The following is a 19467-nucleotide window of genomic DNA, read 5'->3' as shown; positions in this document are numbered from 1 at the left end:
GCTGCTTCCTCCAGGTTCCTGCACTGTTTGAGTTCCTGTCCGGACTTCCTACAAGGATGAACAGTGATGTGGAAGTGTAAAGCAGCTCCTTTCCTCCCCGACTAGCTTTCCTGCTAGGGTGTGTCCTCACAGCAATGGAGACAGAGCAAAAGCACACAGAAAAATGGTAGGAGATAAAAATTCTAGATTGCGATGATGGAAACCTGGTGTTTTTATCAGTCGATTTAAACTATTATATCTAAAATAAAAATCCTTTTGTGCGTACACTGAAGGAAAATGAATGTAATTAAAATGGAAGGTGACAGTTGTGGACGTGGGAAGAGCTAACCTTTCTTCAGGCTTGTCTCGGACTCATTACTGAATGCCCTGTGCACCCTCCAGTAACGTTCATTCTAAGACCCCCCAAAGGACATCCCTGGGATGAATGGCAGTGTCAAACCTCACATAGCCTGGTTTCTCCTAAACAGACACTCATTTACCTCCTCCCTCCCCCACCCCCAACTGTTATAATGTTTCCAGTTTAGGTAGTAGAGCAAATGTAGCATGATCATCTTGATCCTGTTTCCCCGTTTCACCAAAGGGTTTATTCTTTTGTCCCAAGCTGAGAGCATTCCCCTTTGTGCCTGCAGCAAGCACTTTAGAGCTTCCCTTTGGCAGCTCAGTGCTGCGTCCTGAGTGCAGTGGGACCTAGAAGAACACAAGCAGTGCAAGCAGTGCATTATCAACACCGGTGATGTCATAACCAAGATGGCTGCTAAGACCCTAACATCCAGGTAGGTGCACAGGGACAAAGCGCAGAATGGCCTAGGACAAGCTAGCCATCACTCCACTCACAATGGCGCGCATGGCAAACCCATATTGGTAATTTCTAGGGTTTTCACGTAATGTTTTCTGGATCCTGGCCACAAATAACTGGAACTACTCAAAGAGAGGCTTCAGTTTCATAAGGAAGGGACAACTATATTCCATTCTGGATTGTTGTTTGGTGAAGTAGCTTATTTAACTAAATCTGTCCCAAACTTGCCTGTTGAAGTAAAAATGGTGTGAAATGCCCAGGATAAACCCGATGTTGCCTAGGTCCTGTTGTGATTCTGCCACCATCATGACCATTTATTCCTAAAGCCAGTTTGTTCCTTGAGGCTGATGTCCTGGTTTCTGCTTCAGAGCCAACATAGACAGTGCCAGTCGGTGACATCACTGGCAAGCGTGACTTCTTGAGTCACCGTGAAAAGTACCTTCCCTGGACCCTCTATTTGGAATGAAGTCTTGGATGTGGCACAAGTCCCTAGAGCACATATGTAAAGTGTTAAAATGAGGGAGAGGACTGGTTCTGTGTATGCAGAGCTTACATATAAACAAAGTTTCAGCTGAAAATAGGAAAGGACCCATCGAAGCTGCACTAATGTGTGTTTATCTGCTTGGCAGCTAACACAACTGTCCACATGAATGTCTCTTTTACCGACCTCTGCAGTGGCTGGCCCCTCTCCAGGCAAGTCAGTTTAGCGTGGAGTAGATGACACGTATACTATCATATTTTATTATATACATGTATAAAATCCTCAGCAAATGAAACGAGGATAAAACAACGAGCAGAGAAAATAAACAAAAGCCCAGGGCACAAGTTTGGTCATAAGCGTTCCTTTTCAGCAAGGTGGGAACCGTGTGCCACCCACCTCTCCTGTAGTTTCTGCATCCCCGGCTCCAACCCACTTGCTGTGGAAGATGCAAAGAAAGAACAATTGACTTGTTTACCCCGTCATCTCCCCTTCAGCACTGCAGGGCACTTTTCTGAAGGAGTGTGTGCATGTTAAGTATTCTGGGTCATCTCAAGATGAGTAAGTCTATGGAGGATGGGCTTGGGTTCTGTGCAAACATTGCAATATCTTATCTAAGTGACCGAAGCCTCTGCAGGTTTTCATGTCCTCCAGGGGTCCCAGAATCCATGCTTTCATGGTGTTCAGGGCTCAGCAGATAGTGTCAGCAGTCACTTCATCTGGACAAAGCCATATTTTTAATCATCCTTCAGAAATAAAGCCCAATGTCCCCTTTGAAGAGGCACTAATATTCCTGTTCTTATCATTGCTGATAAAATGGCAGTTTTAAACCCAACAAATGCAAAATGTGCGAAGACAACCTCTTGACCACACTTTTTATATAAATAAACACCCCCACTGCACATAAAAGAATGAATGAAATTCCATCTTAGACATTTGGAGGTATATCCACAGAACACACTTTCTAAAGTAAAGTGTTGGATTTGGGTGCCAAGTTTTCTTCACTTGCTGGTTATCTGAAAGCTTCAAGCACTGGATTGCATGCCTAGGCAGTGCAAACATAATGTGTTACGATGATCAGGAGAACTCTCAAAATTCTCCAGGTCCTAGGAACTTAGATTGGGTCAGGTGATGTTTGGACAAAGGAAGTCATTTACTAAGGATGGAGGTCTTTCTACACTTCAGAAATTTAAATTGTTATTCCACTTGAAGAGCTGCATTTCTTGTTTTTTTGTTTTGTTTTTTGTTTATTTGTTTTGAAACAGGGTTTCTCTGTATTACTGCCCTAGCTGTCCTGGAATTTTCTCTGTAGACTAGGCTAGCCTCAAACTTACAGAGATACGCTAGTCTTTGCCTCCCAAGTGCTGAGATTAAGGTGTGCACCACCGCCACCCAACAAATTTCATTTCTTCACGACCCTTTTTTTATGGTGCCTGGAATCAAGTAATTATCAAAATAAGAAAGTACAGAGAAAGGCTAACATCAAATTTCTTTTATTGACTTTGTCATCAAACAAATTTTAAAAATTTAAACTGATAATAATTAAGATAAATTACTTAGGTATTCCTTTTCTGAAATGTATACAATGTCGCTCAGATATTTAATGTGATGTTTTCTTTAGTGAAAGCTCATTTTGGTCTGATTATTTATCCTGAAATGTCATAACATGCTATTTCATGTTTCTTCTTTCAGAATCAGAAAGGTATTATTCTTTGTATTATTCATTCATCTAGAAAACCAGTAAAAGTATTTGAAGGTGATTTTCAACGTCTGCCTTCCTCGCCAGAAGTCATTATTATCACTATGCACAGTGACTATGCATTTTTGAAAATAAACATTATAACATTTTTGAGTTCTATTTCTATAGTAAAACTTAAAAAGACTTAAATTTCTTCTCAGAAGGAATACATGGTTTATAAAATATAGTCATTTAAAATAGAGATTTTTTTTTTTTGGCACAGAGAAAGCATTTGTTGGCTTTCCAGTTGTGTTTTACACAGCTTTCTATGGATCTGTCTGGGGTAGCTGGGGATGGACATGCTCTAACTGTGCTTTCTTCCCCTGTCACGTGATGGCCTAACCGTATCTCAAGACAGGAACTCCAGAAAAGCCACATTGATGAGGGCAGAGAGCCTGTCTGTCACACTTAGCATGTTCTTCCCCCTCTGTCCTTGTTAATTTTTGTTGTCAACTTGAAATGGCGTAGAGTCACCTGGGAAGAAGGAATCTCAGTGGAAGAATGCCCTGCCTGCAGCCCACCATGTCAGAGAAGATAGTCATTACTGACGATTGCTGTGGGAGGACCTAGCCCACTGTGACCCTCACCATCTCTAAGGTGGGCCCCTCCCTGGATAAGGAGCTAAGCTAAGCAGACGCCTGAAAGCCAGCCTGGAACCTTCCTCTATAGTTTCTGCTCTAGCCCAGACTTCCCTGAGTGATGGACTGCGACCCGGAAGTATAAGATGAAAATAACCCCTTTTCCTCCTCTGCCTTGCTTTTTGGTCAGAGTGTTTTGCCACAGCCACAATAAAGCAGAGGAGGACCCCTTCCACGCTGCTTTGTGACCCTGGCTGTGGCCAAAGGGACTCCAGTAAAAACTATAGTAGTGGCTTCATTCAAAATGGAAACCTGGGGAAGTTGTGAAAGGGTAATTATCCAGAAAACAAGTGACAAGTCAATAAATCTACAGCTTAAAAAAAAAAAACATTGATTTAAATATGAATCTTTAATGATTGCGTCCCACTGTTTCTCTCTGCCGTACTCCTAGAAAGTACTCCAGAGAATAGAATCTCGTGTAGAAAGACAAATCCGCGTCACTACGTCATCGGAAGGTGAAGAGGTAACCAATCACAGACTAGTGCAAAGAGTGGGATTTCTCTCCAAAGTGCTTCCTCCTCCAAAGTCAAAGCCTGAAGACTCCCCATTTCCTTCCACATTGGAAGACGGTTTGTGTAAGTTTTCGCCCTTCCCAGCTTGGAGCTCTGGATGCCCTACAGGACAGTTTTGCTACAGCAGGTGGTCAGGGATGCTTAGGAATGGAGCCATCTCCCCTTTTCTCCCAGTATCCCACAATCTAACACCCACGGTCAGTAGTTGCTTCCCCGACTCCCCACTGGCCACGGGATGTCCCGACGGGCAGGACCACCCGAAGCTGCCACCAAGTCTATAAACACTCTGAAATTGATTTTGCTCATGCAAATCTTTCTTTCTGTACCTAGAAGAAGACGGGGAAGTGGAGACTATATGTTAACTCCAAAGCCGTGGTAAACACAGGGGCAGTGTAAGAGCTGTCTGAACCTCATCTCTTCTGAGTCGTGCAGGGACTTGCAACCTCCACTCTGGAAGCTATGCCATTTCATCTGCCTACCATTCCAACCAGTGTGCCGCCGCCGCTGCTGCACACCGAGGTCTCTGCTACAGGCACTGCTGTCCTTCACTGAGCGGTCGGTCCATCAGCTTAGGATGGGAAAGGTGGGTGCTGGAGCGTAGGCCCCACCTCTAGCAGCTGACCTTCACCCCCCCCCGAAAGATGGTCTCACCACTTTTAGCGCCATCCCCTTAAAAAAACGCTCACTACAGATAAACACATTTTTTTCATAAATAAAAACTGAGGCATATTTGTAATATATTAAAATTTTCACCCGCAAAGGTGTGTTAAAATCTTCAAGTTCTGTCATTCAAGTTCAATAAAGGCACACATATTTTTTTTTTCCCTTCAGGTCTGCAAAGAATACATTTCCTAGTCATAAGTCACAAAGTCATTTAGTGGGACTTCCTTCCTTTGACTTTCCTCTTCTTGGGATAGATAAGTGCTCTTCAGTGGCTTGACTCTGCCACCCAAAGGATGTTTCTAGAGAGAGGGCTTTACGTGGATTCCACAGTCGATCAGATTTGAGTAATAAGCCACAGCCCTGCTAGCTCAATTCATCCCAAGTCTGCTTTGGCTTTTCCCATCATGGCTTCTCACTGCCGAAGCGGCCTTTCCTGTTCCCGGGTTCTGAAGCCCGTCGCACCAGCCTCGGTGGGGGCTTGGGTGGAACATCTTCAGTCAGACTGTCTTCCCTGCCCCGGCCGTACTGTTGGTCTTTGGAGAGCAGTGGCTCTCTCAGTACCCCCGGTGTCTGGGTGCCGCCCTCTTTACTGCGGGGTGCTGGAGGGGTGCTGACCTGCACTCGTGCAGAGCCCATGTCCACCTCGTTCTTCCACTCCATTTTGTAGGCCTGGGAGGCTTTCTTTGAGAACTGATCTGGCAAAAAGCGCCTGGAGCGAGGTTGTAAATTGAGCACGGTGGTCCCGGGATCTGTGTCAGAGTCGCTGCTGTTGCCGTCTGCCACAGAACAGAAGAGCAGTATGGGTAAGCAGAGCATAACAGAGATAGCACGCGTCAGAGCAGGAAACCCCAGTGAGTCCTTTCCCCTCCTGGGGGCCCTGGGGAAAGGGAAGCCAGAAGTCTCTCTCTAACTGCAGCTAAATGGCCTTGTAAAGGGAAGAAGTGTGAATAGACCCTCGAGCGAGGTCTGGGTGCTAGAGATCATGGGAGGACCAAGGATGAGACCCATCCTTGTCTACTAGCTGGCATCATCAGAGCTGCATGTTTCTCTGCACACTCAGTGGCCACAAGACCAACCAACAGTCACTAAAAGTCACTACCTTGGCTTCCATTTCCAATGCTTCCTGTTTCTCACTCCTCCCTCTATTGCCAGAAGCAGCCTTTAGCCTGTCTCTGGCTTGATGAGTTCAATAAACAGAAAGGGAAGTTGCAAAGGGGTTTAAACTGTTGTTAGATTCCATATTTTAATAAAACGAACCATAATGTCATCCTGGGCTTTACAGAAAAGAGCCTGAAGATTACCATCAAACAAAGAAATAACATCTATAGTCTATGCTATGAAAATTCATTAGCATTACTGTACAAGTGTAAATGTTTATACATCTTCGGATTTACAACCTTTTATTTGCAGTTTCATACATGCACAGTAAAAAGATTTGCTTTTGCTATCCTTCAGGGGTCATTGTGAAAAACAAGTGATTGGAATATGCATAGAGATCCATTAAACAAGGTCACGATGCTAAGAAAAGGGAGCCCGATGCTGCTTGAGGTTCACAAGTGACTGAGCTCATCCTCAATGAAGAAAACCTGAACGTTTTATCTTATAAGCATTAGCAAACCGACAGAACAGCATTTCTGCTTCAGACAGAGTCATTACCTTCATTTGGGATCTTCTTCTTCTTCTTCTGGAGTGTCTCTGGAAGCTTTGTATTTTTAGGTAAGGATAAATACCGGGAGGTTGAAGCGGAAGCCTGTGAAAGAAATAGAAAACAGCATTCAGATGACAGAAACGTCACCTACTGTGTTTTAGAAGCTAAACTTGGTGACAAAACTCAATTTTTAAAATAGGATTTTAGTCCTTCCTTCCAAAGTTACATTTTTTGATGCCATAACCATCATGCTTCAACAACAAAATGCCTTCCAAACCCAATGGCCCATCAATAGAAAGGAAAGAAAATAGATGGGGCCATTAGGAAGGTGAAGGCCACTGGCTCTAAAAGAACACTCGTCTATAGAAGTTATTCATAAGAAAGATGTGGAATATCTGGGGGAGGGGAAATAGTAACGTGGTAATTGAAGTTTCATTTATTTCAATCAATCTTAAAATGAAGGAATAGCAAAATGTTGCAAAATCAAGTTACTAAGATTCTGAACATCTGTCTTTGGTTTCTAGAATTATTTTTTAATGGTAACTGCTGCATATCACACATAGAAAAACCTCCTGTTCATATACTTCTGATGCTTCAACACAGAATTTTACTGAAAATAGGCACCTGTCATGATATATCGTCAATGACTGTGTCATTGTCCATGGTTTCTCTCATCTGCTGAGAAGTCCCTGCCCAGCTGGACTTTGGGGCAAACTGCACCATGAATGCTCACCTCCCGTGGCACTCCCGGCTTCTTGTATCACCGAGGAAGGTGATACTTGCCTGACATCAGCAGTTTGGACCCTGGTACCTATTCTTGGATGGCTCAAATGTAATCATGGGCCGCATGATGGTCAAAGGCCAAGGGTGTGTGCAGCAGTGTGCTCGGGAGCTTGTCGCCTAGAGACAGCACAGCTCGCCTAGGCTACACACACACGATGTTCACACCTCAAAGCCACTCAGCAACATGTCCTCAGAACGGATCTCAGTGGTTTACACAAGTCACTGTATCATTATCCATACAAAATGGGTCAGGCCATTCTGATTAAAATTATGTTTTGATTATGCCTGCCAGATTCCTTCTTTGGCTTTTAAAACATCTATTTTCTTTTCTCCAAAGCACTTACTGCATTTATGTATAAAAATATATATGGATATGTATATAACTACATATCTAACTATACCTAACTATATATATGTATATATATCTATATTTGATTGCTGGTGATTTACCTCTTTTCTAGAATAAGAATCTAAGAATCTTAGGCATAGGGATCTGTTCATTTTATTCTCCAATGAATTCCATGTGTCTAAGACTGGCAAGGATATAAAATAAATGGAGTGATATAGGCCTATAGACCCTGCACATCAGAGGTAGAGTCAGGAGGATCAGGAGTTCATAAAAATCCTTGGCTATATAGTGAGCTCAAGGTCAGCCTGGGTTACATAAGATTTTGAGTAAATGAAACAAAACCAAAAGAAATAATATAAAAGGAACGGACTATCATTTATATTTTTTTTCTTTTTTTGAATGTACGTTTCACTCTATTGCCTAGGCTGGCCTCCATCAGCTCTCCTGCTTCAGCCTTTTAGTAGTTGGAGCTAGAGGAGATCAGCTCTACGCATGGTAAAAACAACTTTATTATTCATCCTAGCCTAGGGTATCTGGGAATTGGCCCTCAGCAGCCATTCGACTGGCAGAGCCAACGTTCCTTCCTGTCAGCTGGTCCGTGGAACAGCTGAGGACTCTGTCCTTGGAATCTTTGTGCTTCTGAAGGCAACACTTGCCCTGCGCTCGTGGTTTAAGCTGTTGTCCTTCCTGAGGCTCTCCCGGAGGCTGTGCCGTCTGCGGATCAGGATCTCCTTGGCCTGCCTCTCGCTGGTATCTGCTGTCAGGTTGTGTCTGTTGTACGATAAGGTCTGAAATGACAACGCACACAGGGCATTGTTACCAAGCAATCCACCATTTCTCCCCAACTTCAAGCTTCACTTTCCTTTGGGCTTACATCACTGCAGTCAGCTTCTCTGTGGGACAAAACCAAAATGAAAATCCAGACTCCCAGTGCACTCAGAGTTTGAAAGAATTTATCCTCCCGGAAATCAGTATGTTTTTCTTCATTGAAAAGTGTGAACTTTGTGAATTAGAAAAGTAATTTACTTCATGAATACCTTGTCTGCTTTCTATGCATCCAGCCATGATTAATAGGAAAACAAGAATCATTTTCAAATACAATCTGTACTGAGTAGAGACAGATTGATGATATGAGTCACATTGACACTTGGTGGCACTACATCCTCAGACTAATATCAGGGCTGTCATTATGAGACGTTCTGTCACCGCCAGCAACTATCACCTCTAAATGAAGGCTACCCAGCTCATACCACATGCAACAGAATTAGTACTTAAGTTCACTTCCTCATAGAATTGGCATGGATGTCTTGGAAACATTCCATGTCCCGAAATATCCTAGGTCCTGCAGGCCAAAGGAAAGGTGACATCGTGTCGATTCCACTTCTGTCTCAAGAAGTTTCCTATCTAGTTGGCCATCTGCATCTAATAAAACCATAAAAAACAAATGCTCAATTAGCTGCACTGCATAAACCCCACGTGTTATCTGATCTAGAATAGGACGGGGATAGTACGATGGTTCTTGATGAGAACTTATTTATGGGAAGCTCTGGGCCAGCTAACAGGAAGCAGGGGCTGGCTGTAAGTATAGAGAAACAGTCCACACCACATGGGCCATGGCCTGAGGACAGAACCCATGGTTCTGTGAAAGTCTAGAGTGAGTGGATGGAGTGAATGTGGGATAGTGTTGGATGAAGTGGGGCTCGGTAGTAGGGGGTCCCAAACTATGTGGAAACAACTGTTGTTTCGTTTCGTTGAAAGAGCTTTGGAGAAATGGGCAGAATAGCATGGATAAAAATAGTGGCAGCCTGAAGGAATGCCCGCTAAGTCTACAGGTCTACAGCTGTAAACTCTGAAGAAATGAGGATGATCTCTGCCAAGCTGAGTGTGCCTCGGTTTCTTTCATCTGTGAAATGGAGACAACAATAGCGCCTAGCACATGAGGGATTAAGGAGTCAAGAAAAACTGTGCTAAATGACACTTGGAAAATGGTAAGACCCTGGGATCATTAGCATGTCATTAACATATGATTTGAATATCATTCGAATAGGTTATTAACAATGGGAAAACAGTAAAAGAAAGGACTCTGAATAGATGAAGAAGGAAATTGTAGCACTTTATGAAAACAGAGTTGTTATATTTACAGTCTAAGCTATAAAACTTTTTGAAAAATTCTGTATTTTGTTATCTATATGTGTGTGTGTCTGTGTGGGCATATGTGCACGTGTGCAGATGCCCCAGAGACACTGGATTCCTCTTGAGCTGGAGTTACAGGTGTTTGGGGGCCACCCTGCATGGGGGCTGGACATAGAGGTCAGGTCCTCCTGGAAGAGCAGAAGAGCTGCCGAGCTACGGCCTCAGCCCTAGAAAGTACGTTCAGATCTAAAAACAATCAGATCAGAACTGGCCTGCACATCAGTCCTTATCTCTTAAACTTAAGCACCCGAGCCCCCTTTGATTCCTCAGCCGAGGTGTCTGGGAGAACCTAGCAAGTCTCCAGGAAGGGACACCGGGAGAGGATCTGAGAGAACAAGAGAGGACACCCCATGTGGTGCTCACAGGGAGTGGGGGGGGGGCGGTGCTGTGGCGGAGCAGGTGTGCTACAAAGATAACCGTTTACAGTACCCAGCTGGAAAGTATATTGTCAGCCAAAATCAAGTGTGTACTCTGGTGCATAACTTTTTCCTACCCGTTGGCGGATTTGATAGAGGTTCCTTGATAGAATCTCCCTGATTTCGTCCATCTCGCCTGGTGTGAGCTTCCTTATTTTCTCCTCACGGCAATCGCTGTAGAAGTTTAAGAGGGAAAGAAGTGTTTCAGAATCATTGAATTTCTTCTTTGGTGTTAGAACATTGTGACTTTGGAGTAAGATTATAGTTTAAAAAAAAAAAGGAGTGATTAGGAATTGCTCAATATTGTCAACTATTCTAAATATATTTTTTTAAAACACTCAGTTTTAGAATAATTAAGTTTCAGAAACTTATTTCCACAGTAAAATTCATTACTGGTAAGTTTAGCTGTGCATGAGTTTCCACAGAGTTGACTATTACATCAAGTTCCCACAACCCCAGTGCTTGTGGTGTAGCCTGGACTGACTTAAATCTCACCATCCCGAGACCTTGGCTCCAGTACCCTGTGACTGCAGGTGTGTGTTACCACAGCCAGCATCTCGTGTGATTAGTTTTAAGAAAAAGGACTCATGGTGTTATCAATTCGTTATTGCTAGCCAAAAGGAATGCAGAAGCAGTCATTCCAATAGAAATTTAGTTAGCTACATTTTATTGAGCCTTGTCACCATGGATTATGAATTGAGTTCTTGTGGAGTGACACCCGGACCTCTATCGTCTTTCATACTCCTGACGTGTTGCCAGGGTGCAGCCAGAGTCGGTGTCTGTTCCCCCCAAGCCTAAGTCCACTACTGTGACTGGTCAATAAGGAAACAGCTGTATGCTGCGTATACACACAGTAGCCAACCTAACATGTGTGGAAAACATTCCATGTGACCTGGCTGAGAGAACTGTAACTCAATTTCCACCAGTACTGAACTTCCAAGGCTGATACGACAAAGGCAGGGGGATCTTCAACATGACTACTTTTAGACTTGGCATTCTCAGTATGGCACAGCATATGGCACAGCATATGGCACAATGTGACGTAAAACATGACACATGAACACCCAGAGCTGTCTTCCAACCAGAGTCTCAATCTGCTCTGGGATCTTAAGCCACCACCAGAGGACTTACATCAGCAATACTATTATTCCCGTCCTAATAATACTGCTACTATCACAGGTTTCAAAACCGCACCAACGCCTACTTATTGACAGGGTATTAGCGTCACTCTGCAAAGCGATACTCACTTAAGAGATGCAAACGAGGGGACAGTGCTTATCATGCCTGTCTCTGCCATCTCGATGGCATGTTTTATCTCAAGCTTTTTATATAAAGACACGATGCTAGACTTGGGTTGGTTTTCCCGAATCAGGAGCTTCCGAAGGTATTTGTCATCAAATTTCTTAAACCTATAAATAAGTAAAGTCAGAATTTGAATCAATGAATATCTCATTGGATAAGAAAACTAGTCCTGAGTAAAAACATGGAGAATTGAACTGGTCTTATCATATGTATATTTTTATATATGCTTTTATCTTTTCATATATATATATGTGTATATATATATATATATATACACACACATGTATATACAGTGTAACTAACAAGCATCCAAATGCCGTAAGCCATGTATTCAAACTGAACCAATCTTCCTAGCCCTCCGCCAACCTCCACCAGGTCAAACTCTTCAGCACCCTGTGTAATAGTTCTCTTCTGTATTTCATGTCATGGGCTGACGTGTCCCAGCAAGCATCCTTCTGTTGAGGTCCTGATTGCTAGCGCATCTAGGACTGAGACCGTATATGGCGACAAGCTCTTCACGGATATGATCAAGTTGAGATGAAGTCATTAGAGTGGGCTCTTTTTAGTGTGACTGGCACACTGGTAAGAAGGGTGCATTTAGTCGCAGACACATGAAGAGACACGCTCGTCACAGAAAGCCCCTCCCTCTGCAAGCACACAACAGTAGCACCACCTTCCCTTAGAGCCCTCAAGGTGAATAAATGGAAGTTGGGAAGCCTGGATCCAATGTGTCCATCCCATCCTAGCCACACACCGTCATATCTATGAAGTGGTAGGAACCAAGATGAACAGCTGTAAATAAAGTAGTTATTTTACCCCCACAAGCTCTGACAGGATCGACTGACTATCATCGAGCCCACAGCAGCAAGAACAAGTCCAAGCCCCACCCAGATTAGCCCGGCCCAGTCCAGCCCAGCCCACTTGGAGCTTCTTGACTCACACAATTTAATAATAAATGACTGCTATTTTGATCCACTGGCTTTGAGGATGGCTTGTTACGCAACACCGCATGCCAGTATACAGGTAACAACAACATTCAATAAATAATCCTTGAGAAAGATGTAAGTATGTACCATTGATTCGCCATCGACCCAAAGAGGTTTATTGGCACACCTGTGTCATGAATGAAACCAATGTGAACCAGCTTTCTTGGCACTGGCCCTTTGTTCTAAATACCGGAGGGATCTGAATAATTAAAAGGCTACCCTGAATACACTGTGTTAGTGACCCGCTACTATCTGAAGGCTGGGTCTACTCCTTCTGATGTTTATTTTGAATTTTCTGTTTTAGGCTCACGAAGTCAGGATTCTCAACAATAATACAAAGTCTCCGGCACTTCTCATATGACTATTTTTTGTTTTAGATTTCTTCCCGGAGATAAAACAAACGGGAGAGTGAACATGGATGGGAGAGGCAGCTGTTCTCTCCTGCATGGGGCGTGCGTGTTTTCTTATTGCTTTCTTCCCCTCTCCCACGCCTCTGCCAAGCTCCACACAGGTGTTCTCTTTCGCATCATTAGACTCCCGGTTGCGGGGCCTGAGTAAGGTCTCCACTGTGTCACCTTTCATTCTCAAGTGATCAAGAGCCTCGAGAATTCTTCGCCAGGGCCAATGAGGTTCGGTAACACCAGGGCTCTGGAGGACAGGGAAAGACATCCAACATGCTCAAACCATGCCTTCTTCTTTTTGTACGTTTGTTTTAGAAGTGGCAATGGTTCTGTACCCACCGAAGAAATTTCACACAGAAGTGTGTGGAATTGATTTTAAAATGGGTCATGTCAAAGCCCAGTCTCTCATCCCCGCTTTCCCGGTGATTGTACAGTAGACGTGACAATCAAGAAAATGCTTTGCAGTTGGTGTGGTGATCGAACACGGAAACCTAAAATGCTTATGGATTAGTTAAGACTATTCGTTCCTGATTCAAAAAGACAAAAAAATGGCAGCAGTTGCTTCCAAATATAAGCCAAATGTTGGCGCTGTTCTTGCTCATGTCCACAGTCCAGCTATGGCTTCCTTGGGAAGTCTGCCTGCAAGACATCCATGGACCTCAGAGACGTGAGTTGCCTGAGACACAGAGCACAAGCGCTCCCTCTGACCTTCACCTGAATTCCACTTCCAACTCACGTGATATCACAGCCTCACCCCTTCCCCTTCCTGGGCTGGTGAGGATTTCTCATCAGCTGGACACAAACTAGAGCTATCTAGGAAGAAGAAACCTCCACAGAGAATATGCCTTCATAAGATTGGCATTTTCTTGATTAATGATTGGCCTGGTAGAGACCGGTCACGGATGGGTTGTGCCACCCACGTGCAGGGGTTCCTGGCGGTGTAAAAAAAAAAAAAAAAGCAGGCTGAACTATCCGTGAAGAAGGAGGCAGGAAGCAATGTATCTCCATGGTCTCTGTTCCTGCCTGGAGTTCCTGCCTTGACATCCCCCTCATAGTCCACTGCAAGCTAAACGATGAAATAAACTCTTCCCTCCACACACGCTTTGGGTCCCTGTCTTTATCACAGGAATAGAAAGTCAAATAGAACAGCATCTCTTTTTCCTAATAGTGCCTAGGGGTTGCTGACCTAATGTGCGCTTACACATGTGTGCACATTACTTGGATGCAGCAGGGTCGGGGAGGGGGACGACAGGAAACCTCAACTTGGCTTTTGAAAAGAAACACACTAGTCTGCATCATGCCTCTCTCTAAACGCATGGAGAGGGTACCGATTGGGTCAGAAGGGAGAAGATGAACCAATGGGGAAAGAGGAGAAGAAAGTCTGTGTGGTGCATAGGAGGGCCCACCTACATGAGGAAAGTCTTCGCGTGTACAGTAGGGTTGGAGAGAGAACAAGGCAGGCACAGTGGGTTGGCTTTAATCCCACAGCCAGGAAAAAAAAAAAGAATGTTTCTCGAGAGAAATAGCCATTTGTTCCGAGTTTTACACTGCAGGTTTAGTCGGCTTTATTGCCTTGTGCTCCCAGGTGGTTAACTGGGAGTCCTGCCTGTATAAAAATATCTTTCCTTGATTTATGAAAAAAGACTAAGCTCAAGGGAGCTTCTAACATCTATAAACATGAACAGTGCTGGAAGCTTTGTAATTACTTAGGCACTAATGTCTTTGTAACTGATTGAATTAAGGATAAGGATCTCACCTCCTCCCTTTCTCCCCTTTCTCTCTCTCTCTCTCTCTCTCTCTCTCTCTCTCTCTCTCTCTCTCTCTCTCTCACACACACACACACACACACACACACACACACACACCTGCTTACTACATGACTGCTTTGCTGTCTCTATTATATGAGTATACAACTTTGTGACATACACATCTTATGTTTCCCAGCACCATGCTACGTGCATGAGCAAACAGAACCATTCAAAATCTTTCCACTTTCCATGCAGCGATCATCAGGTAGCCAAGTTGATATCAAGGAGTGGGTAGTGGAGTAAAATATCTGTGAGTGCGTTTGGGAAGCAAGAGGACACATCTTCATATGTTCTAGAATGTGCCCCTCTGACCTCCCCTTTCTGCCTACACTCTGCTTCCGTCAGCCATCTGTCCTAGCCAGTGATAGACGCACAAAGGTTCACAGGTTGCCCCCATGAGAGAAGAGAGATTCTATAATGTTCTATAAGAAAAGAGGCCAACACGTGGCTGTTTCTGACAACCATCATGGATGGCACCAAAGTGGCCAGGGAAGGGGGTACCCACCACGGGCTCCCATTAGCTGGTGAGGGGTGGATCCTAGGACCCATGGGTCGAACATAGCTGTCAGAACCCTTCACTTCTTGATCTCGTCACCCTGTCTGCTTTGTTGTTCCCCGCTCAGGGAACATGAAGACAGGCAATAAAATCTCACCACTATACCTGGCCTTTATTTAAAAAAAAGTAAATGTGTGTGTGTGTGTGTGTGTGTGTGTGTGTGTATACACGAGTACTTTCCATAAACACAATCTTTCAAGTACATGAACCCCTCAGTGTAAGCTCATTGGTTTTCTGCAGGTTTACTGTTATTCCCTGGAGCTGTGAATCTTTACCTCTCTTATGCCCCTTACCCTTATATGGCAGAATAGACAGTAATGGAATCCTTAACTTTTAACTCATTGAATGAGATTCTTGGGTTTTTTTTGCAGTGAGGAACAACCACAAAGGTTGGCTGCAGCCTGGGGATCTGCATGGAAGAGCTGTTTGACTGCATTCGAGTACCCTGGTTAGAGGTGACAGAAGATGTCTTCTCCTTTAGTGGACTTTCTTCCATCTTGCAGCCTAAAACGGGTGATACTGAAGGGGCGATTTTGCCCCAAGGGCCAACATGGAGGCAACTCTTGGTGAGTTACTTTACCCTTGGAAACGTGGAGTTGAGCTCTCGTCAGCTTAGCCTGAGTCTCCTACTTCTGGCTATTCATATAGGGAGATAAACTTTTGCCTCATTTATAACAACTTTATATCTCTGCCATGGCTGAGACATTGTTGTTGTAGTTGACACAGTCTCTAAGTAGCTTAGGTTGTTGCCCTGGAACTCAGGTAGCCGCCATTGTTCTGAGATCATAAGACGGAATCACCACACCTCTCTATAGCTAAGTGTCGCCTTAAAGGACACACAGTAGCACAGCATAGGATTCACAGTCTGGAAGATCAGGGATACTTTGTTTCTAAGAGTGACCCAGAACTGCTCTGATGGGGAGTCCCAAGGCCTCTTACTTGTCTCTCCAGAAGTTGTGACCCCAGTGTCCACAAACATCTTCAATTCCAGTCTTCACATGATCAAAAAACTGCAACAGAAGAAAAGACAGGCTAATTCACTCTCCTTTTCTGGAAGTTGGTCATTTTCACCCTTCTGTCATCATACCTAACTCCAATGACACTCTGTTTTGTTGAAAGCCATAAGCTGACTTTTTTTTTGGTTTGGGTTTTGTAGTTTGAGACAGGGTTTCTCCGTGTAGCCCTGGCTGTCCTAGAACTCACTCTGTAGAGTAGGCTGGCACTGAACTCACAGAGATCCGCCTCCCTCTCCCTCTGGAGTGCTGGGATTAAAGGCATGCACCACCATCATCCAGCTATAAACCAATGATTTATCTTTAATTGTTTGTGTGTTAGGCAATGTTTTCATTACTTTGATCATCCTAAGTATGATCACATCTTTGAAAATTATAATAAATAGGTAGCAGAAACATCTTTAGGTTGAAGGTTTTATTTTCCCTTAGCTGGTTCAGGGACTGATATCTTGGACTGGATATCGTGGGGTTATGACAAGTGCACCTCCCATCACAGACCATCCAGATGCCTCCCCTGTCTCCTCCCAGAAATGCACAGCAGTGCAGTACTGTTTCTGTGATCACTACACACATTCATTGTTAATTTCTTCATCACTCAGCACCTACCCGGCAGTGGATCTCTTCGCTGACAGCTTGCTGCTTCTTATTGGCTCTCTTAACATCAAGAAACTCCACCAGGGGTCTGATAGTTATCCCCTGCACAAAAAGATGGACCCCAATACATAAGTCTTCTTGTAAGAAAAAAAGTTCAACTGCAGTTGATCGTCTTCTAAGAATCGCCAACCACCAACAAAAGCTAGCTCATTGTCAAAAGTTAGATAGTAAACACAAAACTTGGTTATTTCTTTTCCTTTCCCCAGATGTCTTACTTTAGGAAGATCATTTTCAACATAAAACAGATTTGGAAAATAAATAGAATAAACTGAAAAGTAAGAAACAGTGAAGTTCCGTGGAATCAGTGGGAATACTTACTGTATTACCCAGAGAAAAGCTCTCCAGTCCTTCATTTTCTCTTTTTACTGAGACGGTTCTCACTGAACTGTTTTTGCAAGCCTGTCAGGGAACTTGAACATCAGAACACAGAGATGCCAAAGGACCTTGGCTCTAGGACTTTGGGTCTAAAAGAAGGTCATCTCTATCACAACACAGTAACATAGTAGGCGGAAGAGGAGTGACAGACAGACACAGGGAGAGAGGGCAGGAAGAGGGCCTAGGAAGCACCCAGCAGGGATCTGGAAAGGTGTGGGCATCATCTGGCAGAGACTTCAGAACAGTCAAGGAGCAGCAGCCAGAAATAGTGCAAGGGCAATCTAGGCATACCTAGGAGTTAATTTCGAAAATGGAGGAAATCACAAGCTGTTGATTAAACTGGGGGTGGGGGATAAAGGAAACCCATATTCTGAACATGGATCTCTGCAAATTTTCATAGTCAATATCTCAGTCAATAATGAAACATTAAGAGCATCCTCCTTAGAGGCAGAGAGCGCAGAAGGCACTAGGTTCTGCTGTTGGGCAAAGCTTTGCTTATTGTTCTCCAACCAGAGTTAACAGACAAAAGGCAAGACGTGCTGGCAACAAAGTGGCAAGAATTTGTTGTTAATGGATAGTTTGTATTTTTGTTCTAAACCCTGAGACAATCTCTCCCATATAAAAGAGCAAGAAAGGGACTAGTATAAAATTAAGACACACAATCCATTTTAATAATCCATATTAAAATCACATAGTATTTTAAGGAGCATAAACAATAATCACATAATAATAATACTTATTCTATTATGTAATATCTCATATTATAACTATATGATGTGTTTGAGTAACTAGTATGTACTACTATATAATATGACATATATACTAGGAGAAACTATGTACATATAAATTCATATGTTAGATGTATTCCATGTGTATATATATATTCATGTATATATAAAGCCTTATGATACTTGCAGAAAACCCATATGTAGAGAATTATAAAACTTAACTGAAGTATAATAGAAAGATTAGAAATTTTAAAATGCCATACTGATTTCCAGAGTGGTTGTACAAGTTTGTATTCCTACCAGCAATGGAGAAGGGTTCCGCTTACTCCATATCCTCTCCAGCATAAGTTGTCGTCAGTGATTTTGATCTTGGCCATTCTTACAGGTATAAGATGGGATCTCAGAGTTGTTTTGATTTGCATTTCCCTAATGGCTAAGGATGTTGAACATTTCCATAAGTGTCTTTTGGCCATTTGAGATTCTTCTGTTGAGAATTCTCTGTCTAATTCTGTACCCCATTTTTTAATTGGATTATTTGGAATTCTGGTGTCTAACTACTTGAGTCTTTATATATTATAAAGGTCAGTCCTCTGTCTGACTGATGTGGGCTTGGTGAATGGCTGGGGCAGACTTTGGGGCCACTGGCAGTGGCACCAGGATTTATTCCTACTGCTTGTACTGGCTTTGGGGAACCTATTCTCTTTGGATGATACCCTGCTCAGCCTAGATATAGTAGGGAGGGCCTTAAACCTTCCTGAAAGCAATGTGCCTTACCCTCTCTGGGGAGTGGGTGTGGGGGTAGGTGGAGGGAATGGGAGGAGGGGAAAGAATGGAAACTAGGATTGAAATATACAAAAAAAAGGTTCTTTTTTTAAAAAAATAAAATAAAATAAATTTAAAAGTGCATTTAAAATTTAAATAAGATACATAGATTACAATGATATTTTCTTAACTAATGTCTATACACAATATTTTAATATATTGGTTAGGATGTGAAACAGAACTTGAGCAATATTTAATTAACCTATAACAGCAAAAGCACCCAGATTTTTTTCAAAAAGGAAAATAAAAGGGAATTTGCAGACACAACACAATCTACCAGCTCTGGTCCCATCAATTATGATATTGGCCCCCAAAGAGGCAGGAAAGGTGTGTGCAGGAGGAGTGCCGGGGCTTTGACTTGGGGTCTGTAGCACACATGGGAAAGCTTGTTGTTTTCTCAACAAGAGGAGGGGTCGTGTTGAGGTGTATTGTCTGCCATTTGATTTCCATTTCATCTTTCCATGTCTATTTAGATGCTGAGAAAAGTTCATAGGGATGAGTTGATACAAGCTCAGGCTAGCTCAGAACTCACTGTGTAGCCCAGGCTGGCCTTGAAATAGTATCAGTCCTTCTGCCTCAGCCTCTTAATTGCTGAAATTACACTTGTG

The 19467-nt window shown here is 43.3% G+C and overlaps 1 protein-coding gene across 1 annotated transcript in view; it reads right to left on the bottom strand.

The window, feature by feature from the left end:
* Positions 1 to 4803: 4803 nt before the first annotated feature.
* The window catches only part of Slc9a2 (solute carrier family 9 member A2), an 81883-nt gene continuing 67219 nt past the window's right edge, over positions 4804 to 19467 (bottom strand). Inside the window, exons 6-12 of the mRNA XM_005359993.3 lie at positions 16887 to 16976; positions 16207 to 16277; positions 11462 to 11623; positions 10292 to 10388; positions 8262 to 8393; positions 6482 to 6575; positions 4804 to 5601 (exon numbers count right to left, since the gene is read on the bottom strand). Of these exons, the coding sequence (XP_005360050.1) occupies positions 5228 to 5601; positions 6482 to 6575; positions 8262 to 8393; positions 10292 to 10388; positions 11462 to 11623; positions 16207 to 16277; positions 16887 to 16976 (1020 nt within the window). The 3' untranslated portion in view covers positions 4804 to 5227. The remainder of the gene's footprint in view (positions 5602 to 6481; positions 6576 to 8261; positions 8394 to 10291; positions 10389 to 11461; positions 11624 to 16206; positions 16278 to 16886; positions 16977 to 19467) is intronic.

The sequence above is a fragment of the Microtus ochrogaster genome, linkage group LG2 (genome assembly GCF_000317375.1).
Source record: "Microtus ochrogaster isolate Prairie Vole_2 linkage group LG2, MicOch1.0, whole genome shotgun sequence".
Taxonomy (NCBI): domain Eukaryota; kingdom Metazoa; phylum Chordata; class Mammalia; order Rodentia; family Cricetidae; genus Microtus; species Microtus ochrogaster.
Note: the sequence above shows the minus strand (reverse complement) of the source record. Positions and strands in the feature narration are given on the sequence as shown.